The sequence below is a fragment of the Mirounga angustirostris genome, unplaced genomic scaffold, assembly GCF_029215605.1.
Source record: "Mirounga angustirostris isolate CCGP_5_RB_7025 unplaced genomic scaffold, mMirAng1.0.hap1 SCAF_9, whole genome shotgun sequence".
NCBI classification, from domain to species: domain Eukaryota; kingdom Metazoa; phylum Chordata; class Mammalia; order Carnivora; family Phocidae; genus Mirounga; species Mirounga angustirostris.
Genome location: NW_026991717.1, coordinates 63199183 through 63213597, shown reverse-complemented (window position 1 = coordinate 63213597; position 14415 = coordinate 63199183). Strand labels below are relative to the sequence as shown.

Below are 14415 nucleotides of genomic sequence, written 5' to 3'. Positions count from 1 at the left end.
TGATCTCAAGTATTTCTCTCTAAGTCCTTCCTGTACATGAGAGAATTAAGGACACATGAAGAAACCTTTCAAGCTTTGGGTTGTTTTCCAATAGTTCCCTGCTTAATTGAGGTAGTGACTGTGAAGGCGTGGTAAATGAGTAACATAAATCAAGAGAATTCCAGGGAGTGGCATTAATACAGATAGCATAAGGGGAGAAGAAAAAATGAAAACAAGATGTAAGGATGTCAGCAGCTGCTACGCATTACAATTTCTACTAAAATTAGGCATCTAGAGATAATTGTTTTATGTTTCTGCACCCTTTTTTAGACAGTATTTTGTGTGTTTATAAGTATGGCCAAAGTTCTGCTTCTTTGTAGTTCTTGAGTTGAGGATTTTTTTTGGTTGTTTATAACAATAAAATATAAATAGGGCCCCTGTCATATTTATTTATTTGAGAGAAAGAGAGCACGAGGCAGGGGAGGAGGAACAGAAGGAAAGACAAACACTCTCCGCTGACGCTGGGCTTGATCTCCTGACCCCAAGATCATGACGTGAGCAGAAATCAGGAGTCAGACACTCAACTGACTGAGCCACCCAGGTGCCCCAGTGTCTCTGCCTTTTAAGAAACACTCCTGTTACAGTGTTGCACAACTATGTGGCCATAATGAAGTGCAGGGAAGGGGGAAATGACAGATGCAGAGATTTCAGAAATACCAATTAAAATGCACCAACTACGTGCAAGAAGTGGGGTGTCTTTTCTTTGGTTTGAGCCAACCACCAGCTTGTCAGAATTCCAGAGCATCATCTGTTGCCGTCGGGTCACCAGCGTGCCTGGCTTTCATTATAGAAATCTGTCATCTCCTGGCTTTTGAACCACGATCCCGCCAAGCGGCCCACAGCTACAGAACTGCTCAAGAGCGAGCTGCTGCCCCCACCCCAGATGGAGGAGTCGGAGCTGCACGAAGTTCTGCACCACACCCTGGCCAACGTGGACGGAAAGGCCTACCGCACCATGATGGCCCAGATCTTCTCCCAGCGCATCTCCCCAGCCATCGATTACACCTACGACAGCAACTTGCCGAAGGTGGGCTTCAGCTGTCCTGCCAAAAGAGAGCGCAACTCGGTTCACAGAAGGGTCAAGTCAGTTCCTTAGTTTTCATGGATTCCTTTAATGCCTCCAACATGCGGTTCTCATCTGAGGTCCGTATATGCATTATTCTGGGAAGAGCCATGATTTTATTTTTATTTAAAAAAAAATTTTTTTTTTTTTAAAGATTATATTTATTTGACAGTGAGAGATACAGCGAGAGAGGGAACACAAGAAGGGGGAGTGGGAGAGGGAGAAGCGGGCTTCCCGCTGAGCAGGGAGCCCGATGTGGGGCTCAATCCCAGGACCCTGGGACCATGACCCGAGCCGAAGGCAGACGCTTAAGGACTGAGCCACCCAGGCGCCCCTATTTTTAAAATTTTTTAAAAGATTTTATTTATTTGAGAGAGAGAGGGAGTAAGTGGTGGGGCGGGGCAGAGGGAGAGGGAGAAGCAGACTCCCCACGGAGCAGGAAGCCCAATGCAGGGCTTGATCCTAGGACCCAGAGATCATGACCTGACCCGAAGGCAGATGCTCAACCGACTGAGCCACCCAGGCCCCCGCAGAGCCATGGTTTTAATCATGTAACTCTAAGGAGTTCCCGACCCACCCTCCTCTCCATCTACCCAAGAGTTTAAGCAGCAGTGCTTTTGGAAACTGAGCCCTGGCCCAGCTGCCCAGAGCTGAAACCATCTAACCAGCTGAGATCCAGACCATCTTGTCAGTAGCTCCCAACGCTGGCTGCCCCTGGAGGTGCACCTGGGAGGCCCTTTAGACCATTCCAACACTCAGTCCTTCTGCCCGATCTGGTGACTTGGAATGTCCAGGTGTGAGGCACCCCAAGAGTCTCTGTTTAAAAGCTCCCAGATGGTTTCTGAGGCATAGCCAGCAACTTGTTCTTTTTCTTCCTTTTTTTCCTTTTTCCTCCCCTTCCTTCTTTCTTTTTTTCTTTCCAAACAAAAACAGTCTGAAACGATATAGCAAAATGTTAAAATTGGAAAAGTGAGATGGGTGAACAACAGATATTTGCCATGCTCTTTATATGTTTCTGTATGCTTAAAATACTGATGTAATTTTCAAAGAGTAGTAGAAAGTAGTGGTAAGATTTGTGGAAGATCGGTATAGCTCTCGAGGGCCAGACCAGTTTTGGCTGGCTAGCAACAGTAGAAAGATACTTAGAGGATTATAGGTGACTTTTTTATTTTTGTCTTTTTGCTTGCCTGTTGTTTCTAAATTTTCTCAAGTGAAATGGTATTACTTGTATAATAAGAAACAAATGGAAAGGAAAGCTCTCTACAAAATAAATATATTATATATAAATTATATATTATATATATAAAGTGGATCACCTTAGTATGTGAGCGGAGGCCTGATGCCATTAAATGTTTGATTGCTGCATGGTATCCCTGAGACTCCTCAGGGAGAATGTGTGTATTTGACTGGCTCTCTGAAAGGCCTATATATCAACATGGTGAAGAGTTTGGACTTGGAGCTTTAGATGGCCTTCCTAAAGCGGGATGTACTGCTTTTCTTCCCTCCCTGCGCATGTTCAAAAGGGGACTAATTGCTGACGTCTCTTTTATGGTCTTGGGAATAAGTAATGTGATGCTTATTGCAAGCTACAGATGAATATTTTAGGGGGTCCCTTTGATTTGGCTTTGATGACATGTTAATTGGTCATATTTTAGGGCTTCTCAATCCGTACATCCAAGATACAGCAACACGTGTGTGACACTGTCGTCCGCGTTTTTAAAAGACACGGTATGTCCTTTTTAAAAAAATCATAGGCCTTCTCAAAGAGTGTTTTGTTTCGTCACTAGAAAGCACTGTTAATAGATTTTGGCTGCAACCATATTTTATCTTTATTTACTTAAGATTTTATTTGTCAGGTAGAGAGTATGAGAGAGCAGGAGCGGGGGGGAGAGGCAGAGGGAGAGGGAGAAGCAGACTCCCCACTGAGCAAAGAGCCCGATGTGGAGCTTGATCCCAGCACCCCAGGACCATGACCTGAGCTGAAGGCAGATGCTTAACTGACTGAGCCACCCAGGCGTCCCCGTATTTAACCTTTAAATTCAGTACCAGGCACTTGACTTCATGTAAAATTTAAGCTTATTTTTAACATTCAGCTTGTTGAGGAGAACGTTTGAATATTACGATTTGAATATTAGAGACTTGCTACTAAAATACAGTTGGGTTGTGGAGTCAGGAATAAGACTGATTAACAAACTTGACCTCAGATGAGCTGTCCATTAGTGGAGTCAGAGAGCTGAAGACTGCTTGCTAGTGATTCCAGCGGCCAGTAGCAGATGACTTCATGGTCAGGTCCATGTTCATTTTCAGTTGCCTCCTGGAAGAATGAGAACTTGATGATCGGTTACTTTTTTCTGACTTGGTGTAGGAGCTGTCCAGTTGTGTACCCCACTACTGCTTCCCCAAAATAGGCAAATATATGAGCACAACGAAGCCGCCTTATTCATGGACCACAGCGGGATGCTGGTGATGCTTCCTTTTGACCTGCGGGTGAGGCTGGGAATGCCCTGGGGCAGGCCAGATGCCGTGTCTGGCCACGGGTGGATTACCCTTAGCCATCACTTTTCCCCCTCGGCTTATATTCTAAACATGAGCTTTAGGAAACACATTGTTGAGGGAGTTACCGGGGCGAGAGCATCACTGAAATTCAGTGAACATCTAACCTTGTGTACGTCCAGCTGGCTCATAGCACAAGTGCTTACGACCCTAGAAACTGGGCCCCTGCATTGCCAATGCCACGTCTGCGCCCCGGTGCTGAGTTCTGCCGAGTGACCACCGCGGCTTGCCCTGGCCAACTCAGACAAATGAACACAGTTGTCTTCTTCACCTAGCTAGATTTTCACTAAATTCCTAACGTGTTAATGCGGAGAACAATTAAATTCTCCTAACAGCAAGTGCCTCTGCTAATGAGGTGTGCTGAATTCTGTTCGTGCTTGCTTGCTTCTGATCCCCAGGGTTCCCTCTGATGGGTTATCCACTCACATAGCGTGGCCTGCTAACGAGCCCATCTGCAGTCTTGTACATGCATGAGACAAGAGTTTCATTCCCCTCGTGTACAGAAAGCACTGACAGGTGGAAAGATGAGCAAAGGATATAACCAGAGCACGGGGCTGATAAACCTCTGGAACAATGTTAAGCCTCATGCATAATAAGGCAATGCAGAGAAGAGGTATCTCAACTTCACCCGTTGGACGGATAAAAATATTTAAATTGCTATACTTAAAACTGGCTGTTTATTCTTTAGACATTATGAGACTGAAGAGCAGATTTTTTTCTTAAGATTTATTTATTTGGGAGCAAGAGCACGAATGGAAGGGTGGAACAGAGAGAGAGAGGGAGGGCAGAGAGAATCTCAAGTAGACTCCCTGCTGAGCATGGAACCCAATGCGGGGCTGGATCTCATGATCCCAAGATCATGACCTGAGCTGAAATCAAGAGTTGGACACTCAGCCAACTGAGCCACCCAGGCACCCCTAAAGTGTAGATTTTTAAACATCAGCTTGCTTTCTGTGATCTAATAGACATTCCCCCCCAAATAAAAAGTGAGTACCCTTTAAGAATTTGATCCATAGTTAATGGTACAATGTTAGATCTCTTGGGACAATCTGACAGTAATTTCATAAGCTGTGGTTATTATTAGTGGGTGGGTAAGAATTTCACCTAGAAGACCATGGGAGAATCAGGGAATTCACCATAATAGAGAAGATCCATTTTGATTGCATTATCATAAATGACACTTGAAAAAACATTTCAGTTATTTACATAATTCACATTATTTACAGTAGCCAAGCTATGGAAACACCCCAAGTGTCCTTCGATAGATGAATGAATGAAGAATATGTGGTATATACATACAGCGGAACATTATTCAGCCATAAAAAGAATGAACTCTTGCCATGTGCAACAACATGGATAAAACTAGAGGGTATTATGCTAAGTACAGTAAGTCTGAGAAAGACAAACACTGTATGATTTCACTTCTGTCTGGAATCTAGAAAACAAAAAACCCCAGACCCTTAACTACAGAGAACAAACTGGTGATTGCCAGAGGGGAGGGGGGGGGGAGAATGAAAAAACAGATAAAGGGGAAAAAGTCACAGGAACCAGATAACTTACACTGATTTTAACTTGGCATCATAAAATTGGGCAGAGCATACTTAATTAAAAGTGAATTTTTCTCAAATTTAAAACCCTAAGAAATGCTGCAGTGAGTAAGGTTGGTGGCGTGCTCAGCAGTGGGATCTACTGCTGACGGACCACCTCAGGAACATTTCAGGAACGTGAATGGTGAGCCGTTCACTACTCCGTGAATATACTAAAACCATTGAGTTGTACACTGTAAAAGGGTAGACTCTGTGGTATGTGAGTTATATCTTAACAAAGCTGTTAATAAAAAAAAAAACCCAAAGGAGGGGTTGTTGGCACATTTTGACGTTGACCCTTGAAACTTTGTGTTTCAGATTCCTTTTGCAAGATACGTGGCAAGAAATAATATTTTGAATTTGAAACGGTACGAAACTGTGGGGGTTTCATTTGGTGGATGTGGGAGAGAGACCAAAGAAGGATGTCGTATCATCTGTGATCCTTAAATAGCAATGAATTTGGGGTTTGAATTTTGGGTTTAAAGTAGTGAGCTTGGAATATGGTCCCAGTGCTCAGCCACAGTACCCCTTTGTAGGATGACAAAGACTCTTAGCCTTCCCTTTAGCGGACGTGTAGCTGTTGGGGGCTAGGTACCCTGAAGCTCCTGCCGTCTGTTCTCTGCCTTCTAATGTTCCCGAGCAACAGAACTAATTATTTTCACAAATGGTTGCTTGACAAAAACATATGGCTGGTCTTGATCCCACATGGCCCCTTTTAAAACTTAATTGGAGGGACAAATGGCCGGCGGTCTCTGTGTGAAACCTGCTTCCACAGGTAACTGAACAAAAGCTGTTTGTAGAGAAATGGAGTCAATCCAGCAGGCGTGCCGAACGCCCCGGGCCTCCGGGCACTTAGCAGTGGGGAAGGGTTTTCTGTACATTCAGATCCTGCAGAGGGCGAGCAGCGAGATCTTCATAAATCGGAGCAGTATTGTTGCCAACGAGGCACCCTACCTTAAAGCCTTCCTTCACACGAAGTCAGAGCTCTTTCTGTGCTTTTATTCTCAGCTGCAAGTGAACAATTAATTAATAGTCATGGTCCTTAGGTGTATCCCTGTGTAGAGAGCAAGTACTAAAGGGAAAATTATTTCTTGTGTGCAATTTCATCTCTATTTCAGACATGAAAAAAAAATGAAGCCCCATAGTTTAATAGTGGCCCCCCTAGGAACTGGCACCTAAATCTGTCTTTAAGGTCTCTTGCTTATACCACTGATTAATTTTCCTCTGTTTCTTTTCTCTTGTTCAACGATCTCTTGCATGTATGTGATTCCAGTAAGCGGTGACCTGGGTTTCTGGGTTTCTCTCTCCAGATACTGCATAGAGCGCGTGTTCAGACCTCGCAAGTTAGACCGATTTCATCCCAAAGAGCTTCTGGAATGTGCATTTGATATTGTCACATCTACCACCAACAGCTCTCTGCCCACTGCCGAAGTCATCTACACGATCTGTGAGATCATCCAGGAGTTCCCGGCACTTCAGGTTACTTTCCAGGGTCCGATGTCCCGAGGTCGCCCCGCTCGAGTCCTTGACCCAGGGGCGGGCGGTGGGGGGGGCATGACTACAACAGAACTGCCCCTCACTTGGTGCCGGCAGTGGGCCACATTTTACTAGGATAACGGAGAAGAGTTTGATGAGGTTACTTGTGGGTTTCTCTCAGGCTCTCACCCCTGCCTTGACAGGAGTGGGTTTTGTCTTCATCTATTTTGGGGGAAGGGTGTCGTTGCTCTGCCCATTCTTCCACGGTGCGAGAAATAAGCTCAGATTCCTAGGATGCTTTTAGCACGGTCACCCTGCTCCGCACCCTCTGTGGTCCCCTCCTATGCTCCGCCCTGGCTCTCAGCTCCCCAGCTTCACACTTGGCGTCGAGCCGGCATCCCGCCTCGCCAGTGGAGACTGCCTCTAGCACAACTGCTGGCTCTCCTCAGGCCTTGCCTCTGGGTCCCACACACGGGGCCGCTCCCCCGTCCCCCGCAATTGCTGTGCCTGTCACGGCTTTCCTCGTTCAGAAGGCCTGCCTTCCCAGCCGCGGTGGGTGCCCCTTCTGCCCCGGGAGCCTGCCTGCGCCCTCATCGGTTGGCCGGCCACCTTTCTTTCCCCACCCTCCCCGCCCTCGAGGGGAGAGGCCACCTGCTCCTCGAGGGCGGAGCCGAGGTGGCCCCTTTTCTGTAGAGCCCACTGCCCCCAGCTCAGCTCACCGCTCGCTACTCTGTGAGCACTCGCCCGTTACCGCGGTTGCTCCGCAGCCCGTCCTTGAATGGCAGTGACTACTCACCCCTGTGCTGTCCCTCGCTGAAGTCTGTGTGGACTCATTCAGGCTTTTCACCAGAGCTGGGGACCGAAGTGGTTTAGATACGTATGATGAAGGGTTTGATTATATTACACTCTTTGATTATGACAATGTAAAAGGCATGCTTATGTGAAAATAAACTAGGAGGCAATATGCCAAAATTCAGTCCTTCCACAGTCCCCTGCCTGGATGGTAAGTTGGTGACAAGGCTGGCTTTGGTCAGGTACCTGTACTGCTTCTATGGGGAAACTAATAATTTTTCTTTTTGTATCCTAGGAAAGAAATTACAGTATTTACTTGAACCATACAACGTTATTGAAAGCAATCCTCTTACACTGTGGGATCCCAGAAGATAAACTCAGTCAAGTCTATGTTATTCTGTATGATGCCGTGGTAAGCATTTAATTACTTTGACTTGATATTGAAGGATGATAATAGTTCATAAGTGTTTTTCTTAGTGATGGAACCATAGAACTGAGTGGGGAGTTTTATCTCCTTCCCTCATTTCTCTAAAGTAAAAAAAAAAACAGTTGGAGGGAGTGATTGTATTGAGAATAAAGTTTAGCCCTTGGCTGGAGCCTTAGCACCTGCTTCCTATGGGTCCGGGGCAGCAGCCCCTCCAGTTACTCTTCCCAGTTGAGCCAAATCGTAGTACTCATTGCTCTCTAGTATGTGTGCAGGTACTCTACGGTAATTGTGCTGAGCCTGGAGGGGAGTCACTGAAAATTTTATTTTATTTTATTTTATTTATTTAAATTTTATTTATTTGTCAGAGAGAGAAAGAGAGAGAGAGAGCACGAGCAGGGGGAGTGGGGGAGGGAGAAGCAGGCTTCCCGCGGAGCAGGGAGCCCGATGCGGGGCTCGATCCCAGGACCCTGGGACCATGACCTGAGCCGAGGGCAGACGCTTAACCGACTGAGCCACCCGGGCACCTCAGGCTTACTGTTTTCTAGACACCAGAAGCCTAAGTCGCTTCTCTCTCGTCTGGCAGGTACACACAGGGGTCCTGGTTTTACCGTCTGTCCCCGCCCCCGGCACCGTGGCTGCTGCTGGCCATAGCAGACATGGTGTGTCCGTTGGACGCTGGCGAGAACCCCAGCGATTGTGCAGGGGGGCTGCACGCCATCCTTGTTCATATCCCACAGCCACAGGCTAACTGCCTGTCCGCGCACGGCTTTTGCCAGAGGGACACGGATCCATTACTCGGCCTGCCCGGCTCTGGGTTGCCTCATCATTCAGCAAGGGCAGCCTCCCCCTTTTAATTCTTTTATGTCAGGAGTTTTCATATTCTAAGACACATGTTAGGGGCACCTGGCTGGCTCAGTAGAGCATGCAGCTCTTGATCTCGGGGTTGTGGGTTCGAGCCCCACATTGGGTGTAGAAATTACTTAAAAATCTTTAAAAAAAAAAAAAATGTTAATTTTATGTGAATTGGAAAAAGAATTTTTCTAATCACAGAGTTAATCCATCCTTCATGATTAGGAGCAGTTTGTCCAAAATGGAGGGTATATACTTGTCGGAATGTGCCTGGAGAGCATCTTTATGTTCAGGGCCAAATTTGGTGACTCTTATTGTTCCCTTTCTCTTCCGTGTTAGACAGAAAAGCTGACGAGGAGAGAAGTGGAAGCCAAGTTTTGTAATCTGTCTTTGTCGTCTAATAGTGTAAGTACCCAGGGATGGGGCTCTTACAGCTTTCTCCGTAACTTTATGAACCCCGATTCTCAAGGCAGTGAGGCAGGGCTGGGCTGTTCCACGGCTCCTCACAGACAGGTTTCCCCTACGTGTTCATAGGTTCCTTGGCAACCTCGGGGACTAGGGGAAGAGAGCCCAGCGCTGGGCTCAAAGCCTGCCTCTCCATGCTGCTGTTCACCGTGGGGTCATCATCCTGTTCTTTCTGGATCACCAGCTGCTTTGCTCTCCCGCCCTGTGCGGGCCATGCTCGGCAGAGCCTCCTGCTGAGCGAGCGGGTCTAGTACTGGTTGTCCTCTTCTGAAATAGATCCTAGGGGACTGGAATGAGGCACAGAGCTCTGCACATCCATCTGGGTTTCCCCCACCACCCTACCCCCCGATCTTCCAACACATCAGAGTTGAATTAAAGCTCCTGCTTTTCTGGTACATTTCTTACCCCTAAAATCTGACATTTGATCCCAGTGGCAATGAGGACTATCTCATGGGGTAAGCAGGTTTGTCCTATTCTCTCAGCAGGCATCAGATAGGTCTCTAATCTTGGCGCAGTAACCCATACTTCATGGAGTCACTGGATAGCTGAAGACAACGGGGATTTCTGACATTTTCCTGAATATTTAGATAAGAAGAGATACTTTTTTAAAACTTCCCCAGAAGCCCTCTAGCCCTGGTGGGGCACTGAATTACATGATCCTGTGATGATCAGCAAATTCATGTTTAGGATAGATTAAAATATGACTATACACAGGCCAGGCAGAAATGCTCATTCTTTTGACCTACACACCTACAGTATGGCGGACATAGTGCTGTAGGCATAAAGGAGTCAGCTGAAGACTCCACCGGCTGCTTCCAACTTAATTCATATTGGCCTTTTAAAAAGCCATGGGGGGCTCCGTGCAGCATCTGTCTACCCTCGGCTCTCTAACCAAACTTGCACACACACACTGCAGCTCATAGCAGTCAGCATGCAGTCAGTTAGGGAGAGTCAACCAGATGACACAGCCTAGGAGTTCGAGAAATTAAGCCAGGTTAAATTTTAGATGTTACATAGAGGAGGAGATATTAATGGATATTAAGTGACCAGTGATAAAATATTTTAATATGAAGCACACTATTTACATAATTCTCTAGACAAGTACACAGCACATACCTATGAGCAGAAATAGTTCCATATATAAATAGCATGAAGAATCTGCTCAAGAAACTGCCCAATCTGGTGATTCCTTACCTGAAGGCTCAAGCCCAAAAGGTTCTTTGAACTAATGTCACATTTCAAACATATTTCACACTTGCACACGATAGCTGCCTCAGTTGCTAAAATCTTCTTTTTGTTAAACCTCTGGTTATCTGATGATGAGCATCAAAGTTGTATGTTTGATTAGCTTAAAAATGGAAAAATTAGCACCTAATAAAGACATTTGGTGCTGTCATTATATAAAAATGGAACTCTGAAGATTCTAGAAAAGGAAGTAGAAATAGTGCAAGCCAGTGTCTGGCCCAGTGTTCTGATTTTACAGATGAGGCACCTCCGGCCCAGAGATGCTGTGACTTGTCCAAAGTCACATGGAGTTTGTTGATGATGGGGTGAAGATGCTTATCTGGAGAGAGCAACTCTAGTGCTTCTGGGAGTTTATTGTTCTGGGGTAATTTAATGTTAAAATTTGAGAAGAAATAGTTTTTTAAGAAGAAAAACATTTAATATAGTAAGGAAATTGAGATTATATTACTTTTTGGATTTAAAAAAATACATGTGGTGTATGATTCTTACATTAAACTGAAATAAGCTGAGTCTTCATTCAGCTCTGTTTCCATGTGCCAATTTATCATTGAACCAGGTTATGCTTATATAGTCTTAAAATAGCTATAATTCTGTTCAACTCCCAGGAGCTCGAGTGGAAATTTCTTTCTGGTTTAGACCGTAGTTCCTGCTTCCCCTGCTATGTGCCAGGGACTGGGCCTGGCCCACAGATCATCTCTAGCCATTGCCCTCGTGTGGAAGACGATGGGTACAGCGGCTGGGAGCTGGGATGGAGGTGTGAGCCAGAGGGAGGGAAGGATCAGGGGGCTGTCTGGGAGGTGACACCCGAGTGGCACCCCAAGGCTCCAAACAGGAATGATTCAAGCAAAGGGAGCAGAGGGAATTTCTGGCTACTTCAGAGTAGAATTAGAACCAGTCAGACTTTGCCTTCCTGTGTGTTCCCCCCACTGCCCTCCCCGTTTCTGTGCCTGCAGGAACGGGAGTTGATGAGAATGAGGAAGGTAAAAAAGAACAATCCTGGCTTGGAAATATTGTCATGGTGGCTCAGCTAGTACAAGGGACTGCTCTGCTGGGGGCAGCATTCACTGGGAGTAGGTGCCCAAAGCACTCCTGTGAGGTGCTTCTGAGTTGCTGGAAAAGGGTAATCCGTAGTCAGGTTCCCAGTAAAGGTTAAAATGGCCTCTGACCACAAAATCCCTGCTCCTGGCGGTGCGGAAGCTCCGCTCTGTCCCCCGTACGTCTGAACACTGTGTGGAGTGTGTCTTCCCTGCCAGGGATCGGAAGCTAAGTGTGCCTCTTTGCTTTCCAGCTGTGTCGACTCTACAAATTCATCGAGCAGAAGGGAGATTTGCAAGATCTAACACCGGCAATAAATTCATTAATAAAACAGAAAACAGGCGTTGCCCAACTGGTGAAGTACGGCTTAAAAGACCTAGAGGAGATTGTCGGGCTGTTGAAGAAACTCGGCATCAAGTTACAGGTTGGGCCACCGCTGGATTCCCCTGTGGGTCTGTGGTGCCTGCACAGGGCGAAATGGGGTTTTTGAGTTAATGCTAGGACGCGTTTTCTCCCCCCACCAGAACTCTGCTTTCCCCATTTTGGATTTCTAGTAACGATTTTGGCTTCAATCAGAATGTCCTTGCAAGCATCACAATTCCTATGGTACGGCAAGTCTGACGATGTCAGTTAGCCTCAGCCAAGTGCTGATTCCTGAAGAGAACAGAGTCTTCACCTGGCAGGCTATACTTAGACATATTCCTGATTGCTCTGATGCTACCCATGGAAAACCATGCCCTTGACATGTTTGCGTGGGCTTGTACTTCACAGGTCTCGATCAATTTGGGCTTGGTTTACAAGGTACAACAGCACAACGGAGTCATCTTCCAATTTGTGGCAGTCATCAGACGGAGGCAGAGGGCTGTGTCGGAAATCCTTGCCGCCGGTGGCAGATACGACCTGCTGGTGAGGGCTCACCCCGGATTTGTTGGTTGATTTAGTCTGGCTTAATTTCCTTTCTTTCTCAGGTGGTGGTTTGAAATATTCCAAAGCTTCAGAAAAACTGAACCAGTGGTATAATTGAACACCTGCATGCCTTTTAGCTAGGAATAGAAAAACACTCTGGACCACATTTGTAGTGTTTGTGACTTTTTATTTTAAAATAATTACAGGTTTACAGGAAGTTGCAAAGATAGTACAGAAAGATCTTGCGTACCTTTTGCTCCATTTTCTTGAATGGTTAAATCTGGCAGAACTAGAATAAAATAATCAAAACCAGGACACGGACGTTGGTACACTGTATGTGTATAACTCTGTGCCGTTGTTACTGTGTGTGTGGGGTCTCGTCACCACCACCACAACCGAGATACAGATATGCTCCTCTATCACCATGAAGATCCGTGGGTGCTGACATTTACTAGTTCAAGTGAAGTATGGAACCTTTACCTCCCTGGAGGTCCCTATACCCTTCCTGCCATTTATAATATAATTGTCTTAAATATTTCCTCTCCATACATTGATGTCCACATCAGACAGTGTTTGGCTTTTTGCTTCAACTGTCAAACGCTGAGAAACTCAAGAGAAGAAGAAAGTCTGTTGTACTTGACCCAAATTTCTGGTTTCTGATGAGAAATGAGCTGTTGTTTGAGTTTTCCCCTCTAGGAAAGTTGATTTTCACTCAGTGCTTTTAAGATTTTTTTTTCTTTGTCTTTAGTTTGAAATTTGATCATGAACGTGTCTTGGCATGACTTTCTTTGGATTTGTACTCTTTGGGATTATCTCAGCTTTTTTTTTTTTTTTTTTTTTTTAAAGATTTTATTCATTTATTTGAGAATGAGAGAGAGCACATGAGAGGGGGAAGGGTCAGAGGGAGAAGCATACTCCCCGCCGAGCAGGGAGCCCGATGCGGAACTCGATCCAGGGACTCCAGGATCATGACCTGAGCCGAAGGCAGTCGCTTAACCAACTGAGCCACCCAGGCGCCCAGGATTATCTCAGCTTCTTGAATCTAGAGGTTTAAGTCCTCTTCCAGTGTGGGCCCGCCACCAAGCCCCCCAGCAGGGTGGCATCAGAGAAGACTAAATGGGAGCTAAGACTTTTATATCTACCTGGGGTAGTGCCCCCCACCCCCAAACAGTGTCAGTGGCAAACAGTGTCAGTGGAGGAACTGAAGGATTACAGACCCTCACCTGCACCCAAACAGTAACGAGGCCACCCTCCCCACAGTACCGGTAAAGGCATGTTTCGGGCATATTATTCTAATATCTCTTACATCTTACCCTCTTTTTGCTCTCCTTCTAGGACTCTGATGACAAATGTTCAAGTTTTTGTTATATCCCTGAGGTTCTGGGGCCTTCTGCTTTACAGTCTGTTTTCTCTCTTCTTCAGATTGAATGGTTTCTATTGTTTCATCTTCAGTTTCATTGATTATTTCCACCGTTTTCCCCATTCTGCTGTTGAGCCCATCCAGAGGTTTTTTAATCTCCTACTTCTCTGCTGAGACTTTCTATTTTTTTTTTTTTTTTTTTTTGGTCCCAAGCCTGTTCGTCATGCTTTTCGTGGTGGTTGCTTTAAAGTCCGTCAGATAGTTCCAACATCTGTGTCATCCTGTCTGTTGATTGTCTTTTATACATTTTGAGACCTTCTTGGTTCTTGCCATGATGCATGATTTTCACTTGGACCCTGGATATTTTAAGTATTATGAGACTCTGGAGCTTAGCTAGATCTTTAGGTTTAGCAGGCCTCCCCTGAAAGCACAAGTAGGGGCAGGAGGTGCCACCTTGCTACTCTTGGTCAAGGGTAAAGATTCAGGTTCCTTACTCTGCTTGCTTCAATATCCCTAGGCTGGGAGGGGTGCCCTGTTCCTGTTCCCACATGCCTTTACTGGTACTATGGTGAGGGGTGGGGGAAGTGGCAGGAGACTGCTGGAGAGCAGGGAACGTTCC

General features: G+C 45.9%; 1 protein-coding gene across 12 annotated transcripts in view; it reads left to right on the top strand.

Moving 5' to 3' along the window:
* Nucleotides 1-14415, top strand: part of EIF2AK4 (eukaryotic translation initiation factor 2 alpha kinase 4) — a 109015-nt gene that overhangs the window by 72400 nt on the left and 22200 nt on the right. For all 12 annotated transcript variants that reach the window (XR_010405060.1, XR_010405058.1, XR_010405059.1 and 9 more), the window contains 9 exons: nt 830-1066; nt 2758-2830; nt 3468-3589; nt 5560-5609; nt 6552-6720; nt 7805-7921; nt 9125-9190; nt 11784-11954; nt 12302-12436. Coding sequence is in view for 9 of the 12 variants with exons in the window: in XM_045900373.3 (XP_045756329.1) it covers nt 830-1066; nt 2758-2830; nt 3468-3589; nt 5560-5609; nt 6552-6720; nt 7805-7921; nt 9125-9190; nt 11784-11954; nt 12302-12436 (1140 nt within the window). In the remaining 3 variants the exon portion in view is untranslated. The remainder of the gene's footprint in view (nt 1-829; nt 1067-2757; nt 2831-3467; nt 3590-5559; nt 5610-6551; nt 6721-7804; nt 7922-9124; nt 9191-11783; nt 11955-12301; nt 12437-14415) is intronic.